Source organism: Protopterus annectens, chromosome 12.part0, assembly GCF_019279795.1.
Source record: "Protopterus annectens isolate FY-2018-M chromosome 12.part0, PAN1.0, whole genome shotgun sequence".
Lineage (NCBI taxonomy): Eukaryota > Metazoa > Chordata > Ceratodontiformes > Protopteridae > Protopterus > Protopterus annectens.
In genome coordinates this window covers 86,514,118-86,537,123 of record NC_056746.1, presented here as the reverse complement: position 1 = coordinate 86,537,123, position 23,006 = coordinate 86,514,118, and the positions used below count along the sequence as shown (strand labels likewise).

Below are 23,006 nucleotides of genomic sequence, written 5' to 3'. Positions count from 1 at the left end.
CTGGAGAGACAGATTCATAACTCAGAGGCTTCCCATACTCTGGAACAAAATCCCAGTCCATGTTAGGCAGAGCCCCTCACTGACTCTCTCCAAGAGAAATCTTGACGAGTGGATGGGAGATCGTAGGTTTACCCCGGGGGTCACCCCTGTATCGCTACTTAACAGAGGCACAGTAAACTAATTTTAATAAGTAAGGGGGTCTTCAATGTGTCACTACTAGACAAAGGCACAGTATTCTAAATTTATTCTATACACCTTAGTACCACTACATGGGGTGGCGAAAGCCACATCTCTAGGGCTAGGCTTGCAAATGCCTCAGGGCAGATAGCCTAGTACTAAACTATAAACTATTTATGTTCCTGTCTCTGCAATACAAAAGGAATTTACATGTTCTTAAATTGCATCCTCCATCTGTCCTAATAATATGTCAAGAATGCAGGCCAAGTAGTGGGTTTTAAAAACTCAGAGGATAATTCCTGCTGTAAAAGCCAGAAAAGATTCCTAACTGACACAACACTGCATATTTCCGATAGTGACGCTAGAAAAATAAGTAAACTAAACAGATGATATCTCTAAGTTACTTATTTTTGATAGGCTTCCTATGTTTACATCAGTCACTATGCAGCCTCAATAATAGCTAACACTACTCCACTAGCGTAGTGAGTAGATTTACACCTGTAACAAAGACAGTGTGCACCCAACTACTGCTCCTCTCATTCGGTTAGGTGGGTTATGGGCCAACCCTGCACAAGCGGGACCCCACAGAAGATATTAGTGACCCTATGCAAACAGCCATACTGTGTAAAAATGAACACAAAGGTTCTGTGCGTGATTCAGAAAGACAGGAGATTCTGCTGCAAGAATGTATTTCTCTCTTTAATGAGACAATAAATCAGTACTAAATGAGCCTCCACAAAGCCCACACCTTTAGCACCTATCTTTACAGGTTGATGCCCTGAGGGATGTAGTCAGTAAATGTCCTACACAGGGCCATAAGGAAAATGGATTATGGTATTTGTGAGACTGTAGTAAGTGGAAATAATCCAGAAAGCATTCTATACCTCCATATAGGCATGTGTGTAAGCTAGTATAATTTACGCAGGCACTGCATATTTGAGTTTCAATGTCTCTGTAGGGCACTAACGGCAACATTTTTGGGAAAAGGAATTCAGTATTCACACAGTGGAGGAGGCATTAATGGTGCAATTAGTGAAATAGGCAAGGTTACAGGCACACTGAAAGGGGCAAGTCCCAAGCCTAGAGCTGAGGGAAGAAATGTAACCACTACTTTGTGTGGGCGTGTGGGGGAGTACAAGTTGGACCAATGGGTAAATTAAAACTGGTAATTTCAGTGGATTGGACATCTTCATGAATGGGATGAAGACTAACACAAACATTTAGAAATCTAGGTAGACAGTGTAGCAATAAGTAAACAAATGTCATTATTCTTTTGATATTACTTGAAACTATAATTGTGTAAACTTGGTTGAAATGCTCCCTTAATGCAGGTGACTAGTTACAAAAATGGATTTAGTCAAAAGCTGCGGGCAACATTCAGGTTATTTTTGTTTTAGTATCACTCCAAATTTCCTTTCTTAATAACAACACATAAAAAGGGTAATCAGCTTCACTAATACAGCTGCTAAAAAGGAAAATAAACACTCACATGACTTCCAAACGGGCAGATCTAGAATCATTTCCCGCTGATGAATGCACTTCACAAGTATAGTCTCCAATGTCACCTGACCAAGTTTGACTGATGTAGAGAGAACCATTTTGACCTAAAGACACTCTTGAATTGCTGTCAGGGTTAATAAAGGTTCCATCTTTCCTCCATATGTATCTGAAAATGCAAAAATAAAACAGGCTTTTAGCATTGACCATCAATAAGTTATATAAGCAAACTAGTCAATAAACATTAGCAATATCCAATGAAGACAAAACATTCAAAATAAGCAACTTCCAGTCATGGTCATATTTTACTATGTCTCCTCTAAAGTTACAGTAAGGCATGAAATTACTCGCAATATCTGTTTTAATTCAGGAGGAAGCAATTATTAGGCATTTTATTGCCAAGTAATCCATTTTTATGTGATTATTTTGATTTATGAGGAAAGAGGTGAAATGGAAACACAACTGGACTAAAGACTGAAATGATCATACAAACAATTATCAAGATACGAGTGAATCAAACACTGTGCAATGCTATTTATTTGCTTCATTTAACTTCCATTTAAAAGTATTGACCACTGTTGTTACAGAAAGCATTACTTTATTATGGTATTATATTAAGTAATCACACCACAGTTTCAGTAGAGTTTTATCGGTCATTTTGTTTTTAAAAAATCAACAGTTATAATAGCACATCAGAAAACAACTGTATAACAAAAACTATTTTAAACTGCAAAATGCAGATTATACAATGACTGTTCATGACTATTCAATACGAGAATGCTGATTGGATAACGCATCCAGTGTGACCATTGTAAATCAAGCATGTACCAACAGAAGTCCAGCTGCTAAGGCACCATTGAGCAGCCAGACTTTCTATTGGTATAGGCTGAGACAGAGCAAAATACAAGAAAAATCAGGTACATACTCTAAAGCTGAAGAACCGGAAACGTACCAGATATTTTCCTTGTGTTTATGCATTGTCCCACTCAAAATCTCGGCAGTTAAAAAAAATAGAAAAAAAAAACAAACAGCAACAGAGATTTTCTCTCTCCTCCTGCATTGTACTGATGTAGTGCACAAGCTTGGGAAAGTAAGTCCCATGCACATGCGCAATACATCAGTAAATAGTGAAGAATGTGGAAGAACACTACACCACCATTATATAAGAACATTACTTAAGAAAGGTAAGCAATTTCTTAATTAAATAATGTCATTGCATAATAGCAATAATCCAGTCCTGTGTATGGCTATATCAGGATTTACCCACACTTACCTTTGTTTGATCACTCAGGCTTCACCCTTGTGATAAAACTACACCAACCATGGCTAAATCCTGATATACCCACGTACTGACAACCAGTCATTGACTATTGCTTAAACAACTAACAGACCACAATACTTACTCTCATGTCATAAAGCAGGTCAGGGGGTGTAGCCAGAAATTTCATGTGTGTATGGCACACTCTCATGGAGCGTCCACACCCCAAACAAATATATTTTGTTTGTAGCTGTGAGGATATCAGATATCATTATCTGTGCTAGCATATCTGGCTGGAATTTTGTAAATACTTAGAAATAATTGTAAATTTCCCTGTGTTATAAATGCCAGCATGATTAGCTATAATTTTGTAAATAAGTTTGTTTTTTGATTGTGTCTTTGATTTGTGTAAGATGCTTGAATCAGTGTTCTTCCGACTGACCAAATGTACATGTCTTTTAAAAAGAATTCTGAATGCAGGTTGTACAAGTCAGCTGACGTAGAGTGATGTCATGTGTCAGAGCTGAAAGGAACAGAATCTCCACAGCAGCTGTTTTGTTTACTTTTCAAAAGTCTGAAATGACAGAGAGAATTTTAATAACAGCTTTCTGTGACTTTTAAAAGATGCTGCTATAAAAAGCAGATGCTGAGTCAGTTAAGGTTCAGTTATCGGTTGTTCAGTAGACAGTGGTTGTTTTCCAGATCAGTATTTATCACTCTTTGAGATGTTCAGCATAAATAATAGGATTTGCTATTCCATTCGCTGAGGACTGGACAACAGCCTGAAGAGTGGGCATGCACTGTATTCCTGTTTTACTTGCCGAAGTATTATTGGAATCGGTTATTCACTATATATACTTGTATGTTTTAAATCATTTTTATTTAATAAATAGTTTACTACTTTCTATTGTGGCTGGCTACTTAGAAACTACTTTTAATCACCTGAGAGTGTTTATGCTTAGTGTGATAACACCAGGACCAGTCCAAAAACCTTACTGCTTGGATTACATGCAACCTTGCTACCTTGTACATCAAGATTTATTTTACCCAATATAACTCAACACCCCTTTTGAAGGGTAACGTGGTATTTTGATTGGAATTTGAGAAAGAGAATATAGCAGGTAAGTCTGTGCCAGACTTTCCCAAGAGTGTTTGTGTGTGTGATTATCAAATATTTAAGAGTGAGTGTGTCAAATAACTAGAAAGTACAGTTTTGTACCTACCATAAATGTAGATGTTCGAGGATTCCATTGCTGCAGTCCTGACTATTGGGTATAGTCCGCGTCCAGTCGGCCCGAATACCAGAGTATAAGGCTGACGTCAGTCATGGCGCCTTAGACTGACGTCAGTACGTCAGGGTACTAATGCGCATGACCGACGTCATATCCTCAGTCTTTTCTTGCCCCAGATGTCAGAAGACCCAAAAAGACAAGTCCCAAAAAACCTGCACCAAAAAACATGTACAATATATACAACAATATATACAAAAATATAAGCATGTAAACTCACCTACACAACCACCCCTAAACACAGAGGGAAGGAGGGAGGGTAATTGGACTGCAGCAATGGAATCCTCGAACATCTACATTTATGGTAGGTACAAAACTGTACTATGTTCTTCGTCTTCCATTGCTGCAGTCCTGACTATTGGGTAGAATCCCAAAGCAGAGGTAAGGGAGGCTGGCAAATTATAAGGAAGTAGGAGCTGATAACATGCCCTGCAAAACAGCTGTGGCAAAACCAGCCCTAGACTTAGAGTAGATAGGAAGATGATAATGCCTAGAGAAAGTATGCACTGAACTCCAAGTAGCTGCTTCCAAAATATCCTTAGTTGCCACCCCCCTTAGAAATGCTGTTGAAGTGGCAGTAGCCCTAGTGGAATGAGGCCTAATCCCAGCTGGAATCTCCTTGCCATGATGGGAATAACAAAATGCAATGCAAAAGCCAATCCACCTGGAAATAGTTTGTTTTGACACAGGCTTGCCCTGTGAACTCAAAGCAAAAGAAACAAACAACTGCTGAGACTGCCTAAAATCCTTAGTCCTGCTTAAATAATATCTCAATTGCCTGTGTACATCTAAAGTGTGCAAAATCTTTTCCCCTTTATTTTGGGGGTCTGCATAAAAAGTAGGCAAATGAATAGTTTGGTTTAAAGCCACACTAGAAACCACCTTAGGCATAAAGGAAGGATTAGTACGTAATGATACCCTATCCTTATGGAAAATCAAAAAGGGCTCTACTGCCATAAGGGCCTGCAACTCAGACACCCTTCTTGCAGAAGTAATAGCCAACAGAAAAGCAGTCTTCCATGACAAGTATTTCAATTCAGCAGTAGCCGCAGGCTCAAAAGGTTGTAGAGTAAGTTTTTCCAACACAAAATTGAGATCCCAAGCAGGAGTAGGAGCTCTACGGGGGTCTTATATTCTTTGCCCCTCTAAGAAACTGCTTGAACAAAGGATGCGAAAACAAAGGTGGGTCACAATCATAGTGAGCTGAAATGGCTGCAGCATGAATCTTAATGGAAGAGAAGGACAAACCTTTGTCCAATAACTCAGTAAGATATTGTAGAGCCACACTCAAATTAGGCTCAGAAATCTCCAAATTCTTTGCTGTACTCCAAAATAAAAATCTCTTCCATTTTTCTGCGTACACCTTCCTTGTACTCGGTCTTCTAGCTTCCATAATTACATTTAAAACTTGTTGAGGAAGTTGAGACCTGCTGTGCTTCAAGAGAGAATATGCCAGGCTGTTAGATGAAGAGAGTGAAGCTTGACATTGAGCAGATGACCAGCCTTCTGAGATAACAGATGAGGAATCAGAGGTAAAGGCCATGGAGGCTTCTTTACCAGACTCCGTAGTAGTGGATACCAGTGTTGCCGAGGCCAATCTGGAGCTATCAAAATCATCCTTGGCCTGTCTTGTCTGACCTTTAATAATACCTTTGGAAGAAGAGGCAGAGGTGGAAAGGCATAGACATGAAGGTTTTTCCAACTGAAAGACAGAGCATCCACTTTCCAAGCTGTGTGATGAAACCCCTTTGTGCAATACTTTGGCAGCTGGTGGTTTAGTGGAGAAGCGAACAGATCTATGTCTGGAGTTCCCCATGACACTGTCAATTTCTGAAATACATGAAGATCCAGTTTCCACTCGTGGGGATCCATGATTTGTCTGCTTAACACATCTGCTAGGAGTTCTGTGCTCCTGGCAGAAACCTTGCCTGAAGAGTTAGTTGCAGGCTTAACGCAGTCTCCCATAAAATCATTGCTTGCCTGCATAGAGGATAAGAATGTGTTCCCCCTTGCTTGTTGATGTACCACATGACAGTTGTGTTGTCTGTTAGAATCAACACCTGCCCTGGAAGAAGTAACTCCTTGAAAGCCATCAATGCAAACTGGACTGCTAACATCTCCTTCATGTTGATATGTAGATGCTGTAGTCTGGCAGGCCACTTGTCTTGTATCCACTTTCCATTTAGATGAGCTCCCAAGCAATGTCCGAGGCATCTGTCGTTAAAATCTGACTCGCCTCTGGCCGGGTCACAGAGAGTCCCTTGTTTAGGTGACATTCCTGAGCCCACCACAAGAATTCCTTTTGAAGGCAAGGTATTATTTGAATGACAGTGTCCAAATCCTGGCAGTGCTGTGTCCATACATTTTGAGATACCATTGCAGCTTCCTCATATGCAGTTTGGCATTGGGAAGCACCAGAATACAAGATGCCATGAACCCTAATGCTTGAAGGACTGTCCTTGCAGTCAGCACGGACTGATGAGATAGTTGATGGAAGTAAAGTGACAGACTCTTTTGTTTGTCCGGGGTTAAAAGGCCATCTGGGCTGCTGTATTCAGTCTCACACCCAGAAAGCACATGTCTTGAGAGGGTACTAGACTGGACTTTATTTCGTTCACAGAATACCCTAGGCATCTTAGCACTGCTATGACATAATCCAGATGCTGTAGAAGGTCTTCCTTTTCTTGAGCCAGAATCAGGCAGTCGTCCAAGTAAGGATAGATTTGAATTCCTTGAAGCCTGAAGTAAGCTATCACTGGAGCCAGAACCTTTGTGAATACTCTGGGCGCAGTAGATAAGCCAAAGGGCAATGCAGAGAACTGATAATGAAAATCTCCAGTTCAAACCGCAGATACTTTCTGCAACCTAGCCTTATAGGCACATGAAGGTAAGCTTCCTTGAGATCTAAAGTTACCATCCAGTGATCTTTGCCCAGCAGAGGTAAAAGCTGTTGTAACGTCAACATCTTGAACTTGGGAATGTCCAGATAAGTGTTGAGGATAGATAAATCCAAAATTGGTCTCCACGTGTTCCCCTTCTTTGGTACTAGGAACAGGCGAGAATAAAATCCTAAGCCCCTTTCTGATACAGGGACTGGCTGAATGGCCCCTATCTGGAGTAACTGAGAAACTTGCTTGTGAGCCTCTTTTCTTTGTGGAGGAGGAACGTCTGGCATGCCTTTGAAGGGGGCATTGTGTGGAAATAAAATCTGTAACCGTGATGAATGATATCCAGCACCCATCTGTCTTGAGTGATTAAATCCCAATTTTCTTTGAAAAGAGACAGTCTTCCTCCCAAAGGAGCTGCCAGACGAGAATCCACTGGCAGCTGAAAAGGCAGGTCATTGGGTCTGCTTACGAAAGGACTGACCCCTGCCCTCACCAGAAGTCTGAGCAGGTGAACTCTCTGATCTAGGCCTAAAAGAACCTTGAGCCCTGCCCCTACCACGTCTAGACCTACCCCTAGACTGGGAATCATAAGCAGGATATGTCCACCCCTTAGCAGGCCAATTTCTACTAAACTTGGAGGCTGCACCTGCAAAAATCTTTAACAGTCTGCATAGACTTAGCTTTGTCCTCCATTTTCTTTAAAACTGCTTCCACAGGCGGTCCAAACAACACATCAGACTGTAAAGGAGCATCCAAAATCCTTGTCTTAACATGCTCAGCTAAATTCTGATCCTTCAACCAGGCATGCCTGCGAAGAACAGAACTAGTAGCAGCCACCCTCGAGGAGGCCTGAACAGCATTAAAACCACACTGCAAAGAATGCTTACCCACTTGTTCAGACACATGAACCAAATCCAGCAATTCTGTACACTCAATACCTTCCGCCAAAGCATCCACCTTAGATTTCAATTGTGAAAGGAGATAATTTTGATATTTTAGCATGTGAAACTGACAATTCAACGCCCTCATGGCTAGAGTGGAAGAAGTATACACTTTCTTACCCCACCTATCCAAAGCCCTTGCCTCTTTATCAGAGGGTACAGGATTTTTAACCACAGAAGCTTTAACACCTTTAGGCCCCTGAGAAACAGTTTCTGGGTCCGCCCTAGGACTCTTAAACAAATACTTATGAGCTTCGGGCACCCTATAATACCTATCAGGCTTAACAGGAGCAGGAGGCAAGGAGTCAGGGTTCAGAGAAGCCTCTGCAAAAACATCCTCCACCACATTCAACACAGGAGGAATAGCTAAGGGCCTATGCTGGGGTAAAAACAAGAATTCCCTAAGCCTCTTCCTGGAATCAGAGTAATCCTGGCCTTCCCATTTAAAGTGCTCCCTCATGGAGTGTAGAGTCTCTGAAAATGAAAAATCCTCAGGAGGAGAAGCCGTAGGAGTGGAATCATCCGCATCAGAATCAGAATAAGTAGGATACTCCTGTAAGTCTTCCACAGAAGACTCTGAAGCCTGTGAACACTGTTCAAAACTATCAAACTCCTGTTCCACTCTAGGCCTCTTATCAGGCGGGGGCATAGAACCTCTAATCATAGTAATCAAATCTTCTGCCATTTTAAGCATATGTTTCTTAGGCACAGAGCCCGAAATGCTAGGAGAAGCCCCCACAGAAGCTGAACTTGGCCTACCTCTAAAAGAAGCTTTGGCAACAGAAGGAGAGGCCCTAACTACCTTGGGAAGAGAGGGAAGAACAGTTACCTGAGAGGCCCCCTCAGCCTGGCCTACCTCCTGAGAGGGCACATCCTGTAACAACAAAGTATCTGCCTGAGACTCCATGGAAACTTCTGGCAAAACCTCTGGCTCCACTGAGCCTTCCAAAGAACCGACGTCCGGGACTGCCGGTTCATCAACCCTAGGCTTCACTGTTTTATCCTTGCGCTTCTTGGATGAAGCAGGCGTCGGAGTATCCGACGGCATATTATAATTGCAACGCTTCCCAAACACTAACCTAGCACAATCTAGCCTCCTCTTAATAGTGCGTTTGTTAAATCTAGCACAAGAGCGGCAACCAACAACGTCGTGCTCAGGCCCTAAACAAGGTATACACAATGTATGATAATCCCTATGCGGTATCTGTTTCCCACAAGAAATACAGTTATTCACTTTTTCTGACATCCGGTTAAATACTGAGGCAAGAAAAAACCAAAATGTTCCCCAACGGGGTACTTAGCCAACTCTGTTTCGGTCTGAAACTCCGGTTTCGGAAAAATCTCAGAACGCCAACCTGCACTCGCAAAATTGCTTCTGCATCGGACCATGCGGCAAAAAAGACTGAGGATATGACGTCGGTCATGCGCATTAGTACCCTGACGTACTGACGTCAGTCTAAGGCGCCATGACCGACGTCAGCCTTATACTCTGGTATTCGGGCCGACTGGACGCGGACTATACCCAATAGTCAGGACTGCAGCAATGGAAGACGAAGAACATCTGGGATGTAGTGCTCTGCAGTGGGTAGTGTGAAGACTCATTTGGAGATCTGGATTGAAGCATATAGTCTAGTCCCAGGTTTGCAGCCTGTCCCCGGTGCACTCTTAGGGGAAATTGTGTGTTCCATCCCTGCTTTCAGTGACACTCCCTTATTGGATACAGTGGTGAGGACAGAGGCTACTTAGTTACTGCCCTCTGGGATTTAAGTAGGGGGTCATCACATCACATTATTTGGTGGCAGCAGTGTGGGATTTTAATTGGGCTTCAGTTGCCTGTGGGTAGTTGTCAGTGAGGTGTGCACTCTTGACAGCCACAAGATAAACATACAGAGTTTCATTTCACAACAGTTCTAATTATTATTTAGTCAGTTAGTCATGGATAAGCAGGCAAGCATATCAGCAGAGGATTACAGCAAGCTGACCAGGAAGCAGTCGGCTAGGGTGTGTGAAGCCAAAGGACTGGTGCATGACAATCTGACTAAGAAAGCAATGATGTTAGAAGACCAGCAGCTCGGAGGATATTCAGTTTGGCATTGTGGATAAGTACCCTTCCGAGGACAAGACAATGTACACCTTTACTTTAGAAGACTTAAAAATTCATTTGGAGTTAAGGGGAGTCAAACTGGAAGCTAAGGAGAGACAGAAGCAGTGCTAGCATGAACTGGAAGCCAAATGTTTGGAGGCTGAGGAGAGGGATAAGCACTGTCAGCATGATATGGAGGATGAGGAGAGGGAGAAGCACTGTCAGCATGATATGGAGGATGAGGAGAGGGAGAAGCATTGTCAGCATGAAATGGAGGCTGAGGAGAGGGAGAAACAGCATCAGCATGAAATGGAGGCTGAGGAGAGGGAGAAGCACTGTCAGCATGAAATGGAGGCTGAGGAGAGGGAGAAGCACTGTCAGCATGAAATGGAGGCTGAGGAGAGGGAGAAACAGCGTCAGCATGAAATGGAGGCTGAGGAGAGGGAAAAACAGCGTCAGCATGAAATGGAGGCTGAGGAGAGGGAGAAGCAGCGTCAGCATGAAATGGAGGCTGAGGAGAGGGAGAAGCAGCGCCAGCATGAAATGGAGGCTGAGGAGAGGGAGAAGCAGCGTCAGCATGAAATGGAGGCTGAGGAGAGGGAGAAGCACTGTCAGCATGAAATGGAGGCTGAGGAGAGGGAGAAGCAGCGTCAGCATGAAATGGAGGCTGAGGAGAGGGAGAAGCACTGTCAGCATGAAATGGAGGATGAGGGGAGAGAGAGGGAGAAGCACTGTCAGCATGAAATGGAGGCTGAGGAGAGGGAGAAGCACTGTCAGCATGCAATGGAGGATGAGGAGAGGGAGAAGCACTGTCAGCATGAAATGGAGGCCGAGGAGAGGGAGAAGCACTGTCAGCATGCAATGGAGGCCGAGGAGAGGGAGAAGCACTGTCCGCATGAAATGGAGGCTGAGGAGAGGGAGAAGCACTGTCAGCATGAAATGGAGGCTGAGGAGAGGGAAAAGCACCGTCAGTCTGAACTGCAGTATTTGGAGATGGAAGTTGAAGAAAATGAGAGGCAGAGACCACATGAAAAGGAGCTTCTAACCTTTCAACGGGGTCATGGAAGTAATGGGCAACCCCGGAAGCCATAAAGGTTGGTAAACTTTTTACTCAGTACAGAGAGGGAGATAACCTTGATAGTTTTCTTTATATATTATAGAAGGTTATGTAAACAATACAATGTTGACCAAGGTTTTAGGGTACGGTTCTTGACCCCCTTACTCCATGGTAAAGCTGTTGATGCATTTGCTAAACTGTCTGGCATTGATTGCTTGAATTATGATCATGTAAAACAGTGTTTATTGGATTGTCTGAAATTAATTCCTGAAATGTATAGAACAACGTTTTGTGAACACAGACACAAGGCAGATTAAAGCTTGTGTGTTTACATTGCTGATTTAAGTACTTACTTTCACAGGTGGGTGACACTTTTGAAGGCTGTCAGAACTTTTGGCGAGGGAACAAGCTCTCAACACTTCACCTGAGGACATGAGGATCTGGCTGGCAGACCATGTGTGTAACACTGCAAATGAGTTGGGGAGAAAAGGGCATCTCTACTTGGCAAATAGAACGCCACTGCATAAGAAAGGTATACCCAGTGCTGCACATGGACATAAGAGAACCCATGGGGGGAAACCACTCCAAAAGAGTTCACCAGTAACAGGGAAAGCCACTAGTTCAAGCACATGGTCAGGATAAGGGATTAGATGTTTCAAATGTAATCAGAAGGACCATGTATCATACAAATGTCCATTGAAGCAAGGTGAGAAACAAAAGGTGATGGAGCCAATGAGTGGGAATGACAGAATGCCAGTAAAAAGTTGGCTGGAAACAACAGAGGTACCAAAATTATCACAAAAATTTGTATCCTATCTTAGTGGATGGAAGACAGACCACTGCTAAGAGAGAGGCAGATTATGATATAACCATTGTGAGGCCTGCAGTGGTTGATGAGCAGCAGTGCTTGCTTGGACAGTCCACACCAGTCAGAGGTCTAGGAGGGACCCCATTCCAAATACCCTTTGGCTAGGGTTCATCTTGACTGGCTAGGGTTCATCTTGACTGGGAGGGTTGAAAAGGGAACAAGCAGGTAGGTGTGTTTGAGGATATCCTTGCAGACGTCCTAATAGGGAAATGCTTCTGATAGTGCAGTACCTTGTGTGCATGCAATGACACACAGTCAAGCTTGGAGACAGGCATGTAGGTCTGGTAGTCTGGGGGAGATCCAGACAGATCCTGTGCCTGAAGCTGTGGCTGGTGAAGTAGTTACCTTCATGGAGGGAGCTACTTTGTAGCAGTGACCCTGAAGGTGAACCACAGCTGCTGGTAGCTACTGGTTCTCCTGTAGACATGGTAAATGTAAGGACAGAGGTGAATGATGGTATTCAATCTGGCAGTTAGGCACTGCTGACAGAGGATACTGAGCTTCCTGTGGAAAGGGAGCTAGGAGGGGTCAGGAAAGTAGAGTTGAGATAGGAACGGTTTTCAGATCAAACCTTATGAGGCTTGACGGAGGTAGCTAAGAAGGCACCTGATCAGGTAAAAGGAGAGTCTGTATGCTAGAATGGAGAGTGGACCCCTGAGGCAAGGCTAGAAGGTGATGTAATACAGCAGTTGGTAGAGCACTGAGCCCACTGTCTGGCACCTTTAGCCATAGCCCGTGACATTCCTTTTGTCAATAACAAAAGGGTGCTGTACGGAGACTGGACCCCTGAGGGAGGGCTAGAGAGTGAGGTAATAATCCAACTGGTAGTGCACAGAGTGTACCATTTGGTATCTCTCTAGCCTTAGCCCATCACATCTCTTTGCAGGTCATATGGACATAAGGCATACCAAGAGATGCATTATTCATTACTTTTATTGGGCTGAGACTGCAAAAGTTGGTAATGTTAACTACGTGGCAAACTTAGTAGGCAGGAGGGCAGGGACATATGTTGTATCAAGTTAACATAATGAGACCTTATCATGACAGGGAGGACCTGATGCTGAGTATTTACAGTGGATGGCAGGTGGAGTCTGAGTGGGATCTGGTGACTGATCTTCTCAATGAGGCTTGGACTGACCCTTCTGTGGAAGGAGGCAGCATCTCCGTGGCCGTCCCCTATTCAGGTTAAAGAATTACGAGCAGTGTCACAGGAAACTGGGGGCATTGTTCACCGGGAAACCTGGGTGTACTAACCTAGTGCAGTGCCAAGTGGATATGGGACCCCAAAGGCCTATTAAGCAAGATCCTTATACGGTGCTGGAGTGAGTCAGACTGACTTTGAAGGAGGAGAAAAAGGAGATGGTGGAGCTGGGGGTGGTCCGGGAGTCGAGTGGTACTTGGGCTTCCCCAGTAGTGTTGGTGCCGAGGAGGGATGGCAGAGTAGGATTCTGCGTAGACTGCAGAAAGTTAAACAGTTATACAGAATCAGATGCATACCCCATGCCTAGAACAAGGCTAAGTATCTGACCATTACTGATCTGACCAAGGTATACTAGCAGGTGCCCTTGACTTCCATTGCTAGAGAGAAGTCAGCTACTGCAACATCTTTTGGATTATATGAGTTTACAAAAATGCTCTTTGGGATGAAAATGCCTCAGCAACCTTCCAGAGGTTAGTAGATTATATCTTAGTAGGATCAGCAGACTATGCTCTTGCTTAATTGGACAATATGCTCTTGCTTAATTGGACAATATTGCTATTTATAGTAATTTCTGACAAAGGGCGACCACGGTGGTGCAGCGGTTAGTGTTGCCACCTCACAGTAAGAGGTTCTCCGGTTCAATCCTCGGCTGGGGAGCCTTCTGTGCGGAGTCTGAATGTCCTCCCTGTGGTCGCGTGGGTTTCCTCCGGGTGCTCTGGTTTCCTCTCACATCCCAAAGACATGCTGCAGGTGGATTGGACACTCTAAATTAGCCCTAGGTGTGAGTGCTTGCGTGTGTGTGCCTTCTGTGGAAGGTTGGGCTAGCAACTTGACACCGTAAAACTGCACTGCCAATCATGAGAGGACAGTGATCCGCTGTGGCGATCCCTAACTGGGAAAAAGCCAAAAGAAGAAGAAGAAGAATAGTAATTCCTGACAAGAGCACCTTCAGCATGTCAGGGAGGTATTATGTAGATTAAAAAGGGTAGGGTTGACCATTAAGGGTAGTAAGTGCCAGATGGGTATGGCAGAGGTCTCCTACCTGGGACATAGAGTAGGGTGAGGGAGGATTAGGCCAGAACCTGCCAAAGTGGAAGCTATCCAGGTGTGGCCTGCCCCTATTACCAAAAAGCAGGTGATGGCTTTCATAGGGACAGTGGGGTACTATGGGAAATTTGTGTTCAGCTGTGGTGCAGGGGCTGCGTCCTTTGCTTACCTGACAGGAAAAGGCAGACCAGATAGAGTAGGGTGGGCCACAGATTGTGAGCAGATATTCCAGAAGCTTGAAGAGGCTTTGGGAGGACCCCCTGCATTAGCCAATCCAGATTTCAGCAATGGCAATACAGAAGGATTCTCAGGACAGGGTATTGGCTGATACATTTTCAGTCAGCCCCATGTCTCTGAAGCAATGATTTTCTAGGGTGACATGAAATTTAAGCTCGAGTCTTTAAAGGGGAGGGAAATGTCAGGATATCAGATACTGTCACCTGTGCTAGCATGTCTGGCTGCAGTTTTGTAAATGCTTGCCAATAATGGTAAATTACCTTGTGTTATAAATGCCAGCATGACTAGCTTAATTTTTTAAATAAATGTGTGTTTTTTTATGTGTTTCTGTCCTGTAACTCATCTAGTGCAGATACAGATTCTTAGTTTTAGCACTTAAATTTGCTTATTCGTGCTCAGCACTTGTTCAGAACTTGTAAGCACTAAATAAGCTACTAATCACTACAGCACTCAACCTTCCTCATTATCTAGAGGAAAACAGTTTTGGAACTTACTGTTCTCACTTGCTTAGAGAAATACCGCTCTTGTACTCCCTTTCCCCACTTGTCTAGAGGAAAATAGTTTTTTTTATTCAGGCATGCCCAAGGGTCAGCTCCCAGTGTTCTCTCCTGTCTATCTGATGAATGTGGGCATCTTGAGGCAATGTAGAAATTGCCTCATGTATACAGACAACCCTCTCCTCCTACCACCCCACACTACAACCTGTGAGAGATGCACTTATCTAGCCAAACTGGAGATTAAGCGCTCTTCAACCAAGACTGAACTTGACAGTCAAGAGGAGAAGGTAAACACTTGCACCACACCACACCACACTCAACACAAAGTCTAACTAAATCTACACCACCAAAATCCACACATAGAAACACAAAAACATTTACAGAGGCTCTCAATAATAATCTGTCTAAGCAACAGTGACCTCCAAAGCAAAAACGCAAGCAACCTCCATCCTCCAACACAACCCAAATGACACATAGCCCACAGACTCAGTGCGACACTCAACCACAGCCAATAAGGCAAAACAACGTACCTCACACACTAGTCATAGGTGACTCTATAGTCAGGCACACTGATGCCCCACTCACCAAGCTAAGCAAGGAGAAGGTTACTGTCAGCTGCCTGTCGGGTGCCAGGATCCGCCGCATAAACCACGCACTCAGGTCACTCCACAGCAAGTACAGACATGACTCTGGCATTGTCCATGATGGTGTGAATGACCCGAGATGTACCTCTCTGGACTACATGAAAAAAGACATGGAAGAGCTCTCCGATCTTGTAGCCCAGGCAGGTATGACCCTAGCCCCGAGTAGCATTTTGCCATCGCCCAGAATGATTGACTTCAACAACTGACTAAGCTTCTGATGTCATTCTAAGGGGATCTAGTACCTGTCTGCTTGGGATGACATGGTCAACAGACCACGATGCTTTGCCAGAGATGGCCTGCACCTGTTGCCCCTGGGATTCTAGATACTGGCTAAGGCTCTTGCCAACCCTATAGTGCCTTTTTTAGGCAGGTTCAAATGGCAAATTCACCACCGTAACAGGAACAGGCAAGCAAAAACTGAGGGTAATGCTAGTCAATGCTAGAAGTCTAAATCTCAAAATGCACTCACTCGAGGCACTCCTTAAAATGGAGAACATCGATATCTGTGCAGTGACTGAGACCTGGTTCAAGGCTCCAGAGAGCACCCCTGCACTATCAGGCTATAACTCATACCATACTTTTCGGCCATGTAACCTGGACCAAAACACCAAAGGTGGAGGTGTGTCCATATTCATTAAGGATATCCACACCTCCAGGCTAGTTGCGCAGCATAATGCATCCGAGGTTATCCAAGGGCAACTAACTCTGGCAAAACTGCAATCCAAATTGTAGCTTGCTACAGATCCCTCACCATGCCCCAGGATTCCCACTCCTCTTTTCTTGATGTACTGGAAAATATTAGGGTTCAACCAAACACCCTAATAATGGGCGATTTCAACGACCCCACCATTAAATGGCAAAACTACTCATGTACCAGCTCCTTAGCTCAATGCTTTCTGGAATTCATAAACTCCAATGCCCTGGATCAACTTATCCACACCCCCACCAGGGGTAACAATATCCTAGACCTAGTCATTACCAACATGAGTGACCGGTGTTCCACAACTGAAGTCAACTCCTCGTTGGTCCATTCCGACCATAAGCTAATCACCTTTGATATCCACATCCCACTTCCATTAAGGAAACCACTGTACAAAAAAATTCTCCAAAGCCAACTTCATGCTTTTAAAGACAGAAGTGTTGAACTTCAGGACACCCATGCAGATGGGCAATACAGTTACAACTGCTGAATCATACACAAATGCACTCTATAAGCACTTACACAAGTGCATGGATCGTGCTATCCCAAACAGAACCAAGGCGCTATCCTCCAAAAAAGGAAGCCAATCTGGTGGTCCACTGCCATAAACAAACTGTACAACAGAAGGAAGAAACTGTTGCAAAAGAGAGTAAAATCCCATGAGTGGAGGAGCTCCCTGGTCAGCCTCAGTAAGATGCTGAGATCCCTTATAAGATCCTCCAAAGATAGTTACAAAAACAAAATCACCACTAATTCTAAGGACAACCACAAAGCATTCTATAGCTATGTCAAGAATCTCAATGGCAACACCCAGATCTGATACGAGTTACAGCACAACGGCATGAAAATTACAGAACCAACTGATATTGCCAACATCCTGGCAGATAGGATCAGTGCTAACTTTATCCCCCCCCTCACCCCCTAAAGGGCCCATATCTATACAGGAAGAATGCAGAGTCCCTATAATCACAACTACGCAGCTAAAAGCTGCACTCTCTAAAGAAAAACACAGCATCCATGGGACCGGACAACATCCCAGGCTGCGTTTTACACAAACTTCAGAACAAACTGGCTCCCCACCTATGCACCATGTTCAACAACAGCCTCGCATCAGGCTTTGTGCCCACTGAATGGTGCACAGCAACAGTAATCCCACTCCACAAAGGGGGAGCCACCACTGATCCCGGGAACTATCACCCTATTAGCCTGACGAGCCTGGTCTGCAAGGCCATGGAACATATAATCATGGAACTGATAAACAAAGACATTGGTAACCTCCAAACTCTGGATCCCACCCTGTTTGGGTTTGTAAAAGGCAGATCATGCCTCCTGAACCCGATCAACTTCTTTGAGGCAGTCACCAAAGCCACAGATGAGGGTAGGGTGGTTCACACAGCCTATCTTGACCTCTCCAAGGCTTTCAACACCATCCCCCATTCTGGAATTATAGCTAAACTCACTAAATTAGGTATAAATCCCTACGTCACAAGATGGGTTGTCAACTGGCTCACTGAAAGAACCCACACTATAAAAGTTGCAGACTCCAAATCTGACCTCAAACCAGTGACAAGTGGAGTACCACAGGGTTCAGTCCTGGGACCTCTCCTGTTTGGCATCTACTTCTCTGAAGTACAGGCTAACACAGAAGGCCTCTGGCTAACGAAGTTCACAGATGACTGCAAACTAGGAGACATAGTCAAGTCCCCAAATGATGTGGACATCCTACAGAAGGGCCTCGCTGAGACAGATGGCTGGTGTCAGAGCCATGGCTTCAAGCTCAATGCCAAAAAGTGCAGTGTCATCCCCTTTGGTAAAAACTCTGCACCCATGAACTACCACATAGGCAGCAATCTACTTAACACCAAATGTGTGATAAGAGACCTTGGGACCCAGGTGGACAGTAGTCTCTCCTTTGATAGTCACATCGCCACAGTAGTCAGGAAGTCCTTGTAAGTGGCACACCTCATCATAAAAGGATTATCATCCAGCTAAAAGAGGTCATTGTTCCCCACTACTCAACACTCATTAGACCCATTATAGAGTACAATACCCCTTTTGGAATGTACCTCACAAGACATCTGCAGCAGCTGGAAAGGCAACAGAAGTACCTCACAAAGAGGATTACTGGCTTCAAACAAATGCCCTATACTGACCGTCTCAAAAAACTCCAGCTTTACTCCGTAGCATATCACCTACTCCATGGTGATCTCTGCCTAACATATAAAGCTATGTCAAACACAGAGCTGTTGGACATGCTACACCTAAAGAAATCCCAATCTTTCCAAGCTACATGCTCTAGGGACCTAAACCTTGTCACCACAATAAACAGGACATGCTGGAGGGATAGATTCCTGCCCCAGAGACTTCCCATACTCTGGAACAGGCTACCCATCTATGTTAAGCAAAGTTCTTCATTAGCACTCTTCAAGAAAAATCTTGATGAATGGATGGGAAATAGGAAATACACACCAGGGATCACTTCTGTGTCTCTGCTCGACAGTGGCACAGGAAAATAACTTTCTTGGATGGTCTAAGCCAGGGAACCTTGTTGGCTAGGCTTAAGTAGGCCCTTGGGCCGATAGCCTAGTACCTACCTATGAACCTACAAACCTATGATTATTTCTTTGATTTGTGTAAGATGTCTGAATCAAACTGGGTTCTTCTGGCTGACCAAATGTATGTGTCTTTTAAAAAGAATTCTGAACGCAGGTTGTGCCAGTCAGCTGAACTAAAGAGATGTCGTGTGCCAGAGCTGAAAGGAATGGAATCTCCACAGCAGTTGTTTCTGTTTATTTTTTGAAAGTCTGAAATGAGAGCATTCTCATAACAGCTTTCTGTGACTCTGCTATAAAAAGCAGATGTTGAGTCAGTTAAGGTTCAGTTATCAGTTGTTCAGAGTTGAGTTGCATCAGTTGTTCAGTAGACAGTGGTTGTTTTCCAGATCAGCATTTATCACTCAGTCTTTCAGAGCTGTTTATTAGAAATAATAGGATTTGTTATTCTAGTTCCTGAGGACCGGACCACAGCCTGAAGAGTGGACATATATTCTTGTTTTGCTTACATAAGTAAGAGTATCATCTTGCCTTGCTGACTTAGATTAGACAGGTACAGTTAATCTTTAGGCAGTTAGGAAGTTACAGTTAGAATGTTAAGAGTTTTTCTTTAATCAGTGTGAAACCTATCCTTCAGGATTATTTTCATAATTCCTGTGTGTGAAACTATGTGGATTAATAGAATCAGTTATTCAGTGTATATACGTTTTAAATCATTTTTATTCATTAAATATATTACTACTTTCTATATTGTGGCTGGTTATTTACAAAGTACTTTTAATAACCACAGAGTGTTTATGCTTATTGTAGTAAGACCATGGCCACTTCGAAAAGGCTAAATGCTTGGATTATATGCTATCTTACATATCAAGATTTATTTTACCCAATATAATTCAACACCCCTTTCTAAGGGTAATGTGGTATTTTGACTGGTGGCAATGTTACAGTGTAATTTGGGAAAAAGGACATAGCGGGACTTTCCTAAGACTGTTTGTACTGTGTGACTATCAAATATTTAAGAGTGAGTGTGTCAAATACCTAGAACTGGGACACAGTGCTCTGCAGTGGGTAGTGTGAAGACTCATCTGGGGATCTGACTTGAAGCATATAGTCCAGTCCCAGGTTTGGAGCCTGTTCCCGGTGTACTCTTTAGGGAAAATGTGTGTTCTATCCTTGCTTTCAGTTATGCTACCTTACTGGAGACAGTGGTGAGGATTGAGGCTCCTTTGTTACTGCTCCGGGTTTAAGTGGGAAGTTTGCCACGTCACAGTAGCAACTGTCATAAACAGTTAAACTGACAATGAAGCACATATACTTAATTCCCATGTTAAAACTTCAATTGCTTACACACACATATATATACACATATATAGTTTTTTTTTTAGGTGAAATGGCAGTGGAGTTTTTAACTAGATTGTTTAATGAAATCTTGGAAAGTGAGAGGATGCCGAAGGAATGGAGAAAAAGTGTTTTGGTACCGATTTTTAAGAATAAGGGTGATGTGCAGAGCTGTAGTAACTACAGAGGGATTAAACTGATCAGTCACAGCATGAAGCTATGGGAAAGAGTAGTGGAAGCTAGGTTAAGAAGGGATGTGATGATTAGTGATCAGCAGCATGGTTTCATGGCAGGAAAGAGCACTACAGATGCGATGTTTGCTCTGAGAGTGTTGATGGAGAAGTACAGAGAAGGTCAGAAGGAGTTGCATTGTGTCTTTGTGGATTTAGAGAAAGCATATGACAGGGTGCCTAGAGAGGAGTTGTGGTATTGTATGAGGAAGTCGGGAGTGCCAGAGAAGTATGTAAGTGTGGCACAGGATATGTACGAGGGTAGTGTCACAGTAGTGAGGTCTGCGGTGGGAGTGAAGGATGCGTTTAAGGTGAAGGTGGGATTACATCGAGGATCAGCTGAGCCCTTTCTTATTTGTAATGGTGATGAACAAGTTGACAGACGAGATCAGACAGGAGTCCCCGTGGACTATGATGTTTGCAGATGACATTGTGATTTGTAGTGAGAGTAGGGAACAGGTGGAGGAGACCCTAGAAAGGTGGAGATATGCTCTAGAGAGAAGAGGAATGAAGGTCAGTAGGACTAAGACAGAATATATGTGTGTGAATGAGGGAGGATAGAAGAATTGTGAAGATGCAGGGAGTAGAGGTGGTGAAGGTGGATGTGTTTAAATACTTGGGATCAACAGTTCAGAGTAATGGTGAGTGTGGAAGAGAGGTGAAGAAGAGAGTACAGGCAGGATGGAGTAGGTGGAGAAGAGTAAAAAGGTAGGAGTCGGAGCTTGACGTGGCAGAGTTGAAGATGTTAAGATTTGCACTGGGTGTGACGAGGATATACAGGATTAAGAATAAGTATATTACAGGGTCAGCCCAGGTTGGAAGGTTTGGAGACAAAGCCAGAGAGGCAAGATTACGTTGGTTTGGACATGTGCTGAGAAGGGATGCAGGGTATATTGGGAAAAAGATGCTAAGGATGAAGCTGCCAGGTAACAGGAAAAGAGGAAGGCCTAAGAGAATGTTTATGGATGTGCTGAGAGAGGACATGCAGGTGGTTGGTTTGGCAGAGCAAGATGCAGAGGACAGGAAGAAATGGAAACAGTTGATCCACTGTGGCGACCCCTAACGGGAGCAGCCGAAAGAAGATATATATATATATATATATATATATATATATATATATATATATGTAGAGAGAGAGAGAGAGAATACATCACTACTGACACATTTACTTTTCTTTGCTGGTTCAAAATTGCTTACTTAAAGCCTTACATTTGGTAAAAATGTTCCAACAAATGCATTTGTACACCATGGATTACATAGTGTATGCTTGATTACATTCCTGTGACAGATCACACAAAAAATTATGTTAATTCTGCCAGTCTTGAAACTAGAAGTTGTACAACCATGGAGAAATATCTTGCTAACATGACACCTTCTGCAAAATCAGTGTACAACAGTGTGCATGTGAATGTCACTGCAAATCCCTTTTCACTTTCTTACTTCATTGTAGACTCTGAGACAAATCATTTCATGAGGAATTAGAAATTAAGCCAGTTCTAAGGCTGCATAAGAAGGCACCATGACTAAATGTGCAATGCATGCATAAGATCACACCATGAACTTTATATATGGCTCAGAATACCATGTTCAAACCCAATGAAGTGCACAATAAAAGACATAGGGGTTGGATGTACAACAAATAGGTTTTAAGCACAGTAGCGTAGTATAGGTTGCAATAATTTGTGTATGTATTTATTTTTAAATCGGAAGACTTATGTTAGATGATCAATGTACTGCAATGCACAGAGCTTAATATACAACGCATGAAACAGAACTGGCTACAATGTGGGACACAGGCTTCACTAAAATGGAAAGAGCACAAAACGGGGTTACATGACCAATTATGAATAGAAGAGCCTTTTGGAAATGTGCTGTTACACTGTGTATAAAGCTGTTGTATTTTCTTTGAAGAACTCTTCTCTGCTTGAAATAACATTAGTGCCAGCACCTAGTGCAAGACAAGAAACAAGGTGAGTAGCCTAGGCCAGTGCAACTAATTTAAAGCAGTGGGTGTTGAACAGCAGTACATCTACTAGGGCTTTTGCTTTGTGGGGTAGCACAGTAGGGTAGTGAATAATACTGCTCTTTCTCATCACTTGCCTCTGCGCTTTAGTTCTCGGCTGGAGTGCCTTCTATGTGGCATGTACATGTCCTCCCTGTGCCTGCAACACTTTTCACTGCCTGTTTCTGTTTCTTCTCACATCCAGAAAATATGCCACAGGTGAACTGGTAGCACTCCAATTTGCCCACAGATATAGGCATGCCAGTGTGTGTGTGTAAATATATATATATATATATATATATATATATATATATATAGACACACACACCTATGTGCATGAGCATTATCACGAAAGATTGGCATCCTATCCATGAGTAATTTATTGTCCTCAGCACCGTGCATGTCTGCAACAGGCTCGTGTTTGTCTACACGTACCACCACTGTACTGGTTCAAACAAGCAACAGGAAAATGAGTGACTAAATGTACTGCTTAGCGAAAG

General features: G+C 43.4%; 1 protein-coding gene across 1 annotated transcript in view; it reads right to left on the bottom strand.

Annotated features, from left to right (window-relative positions):
* Window positions 1-23,006, bottom strand: part of SDK1 (sidekick cell adhesion molecule 1) — a 2,805,673-nt gene that overhangs the window by 1,135,800 nt on the left and 1,646,867 nt on the right. Inside the window, exon 12 of the mRNA XM_044089098.1 lies at window positions 1,667-1,843. Coding sequence (XP_043945033.1) covers window positions 1,667-1,843 — 177 coding nt within the window. The remainder of the gene's footprint in view (window positions 1-1,666; window positions 1,844-23,006) is intronic.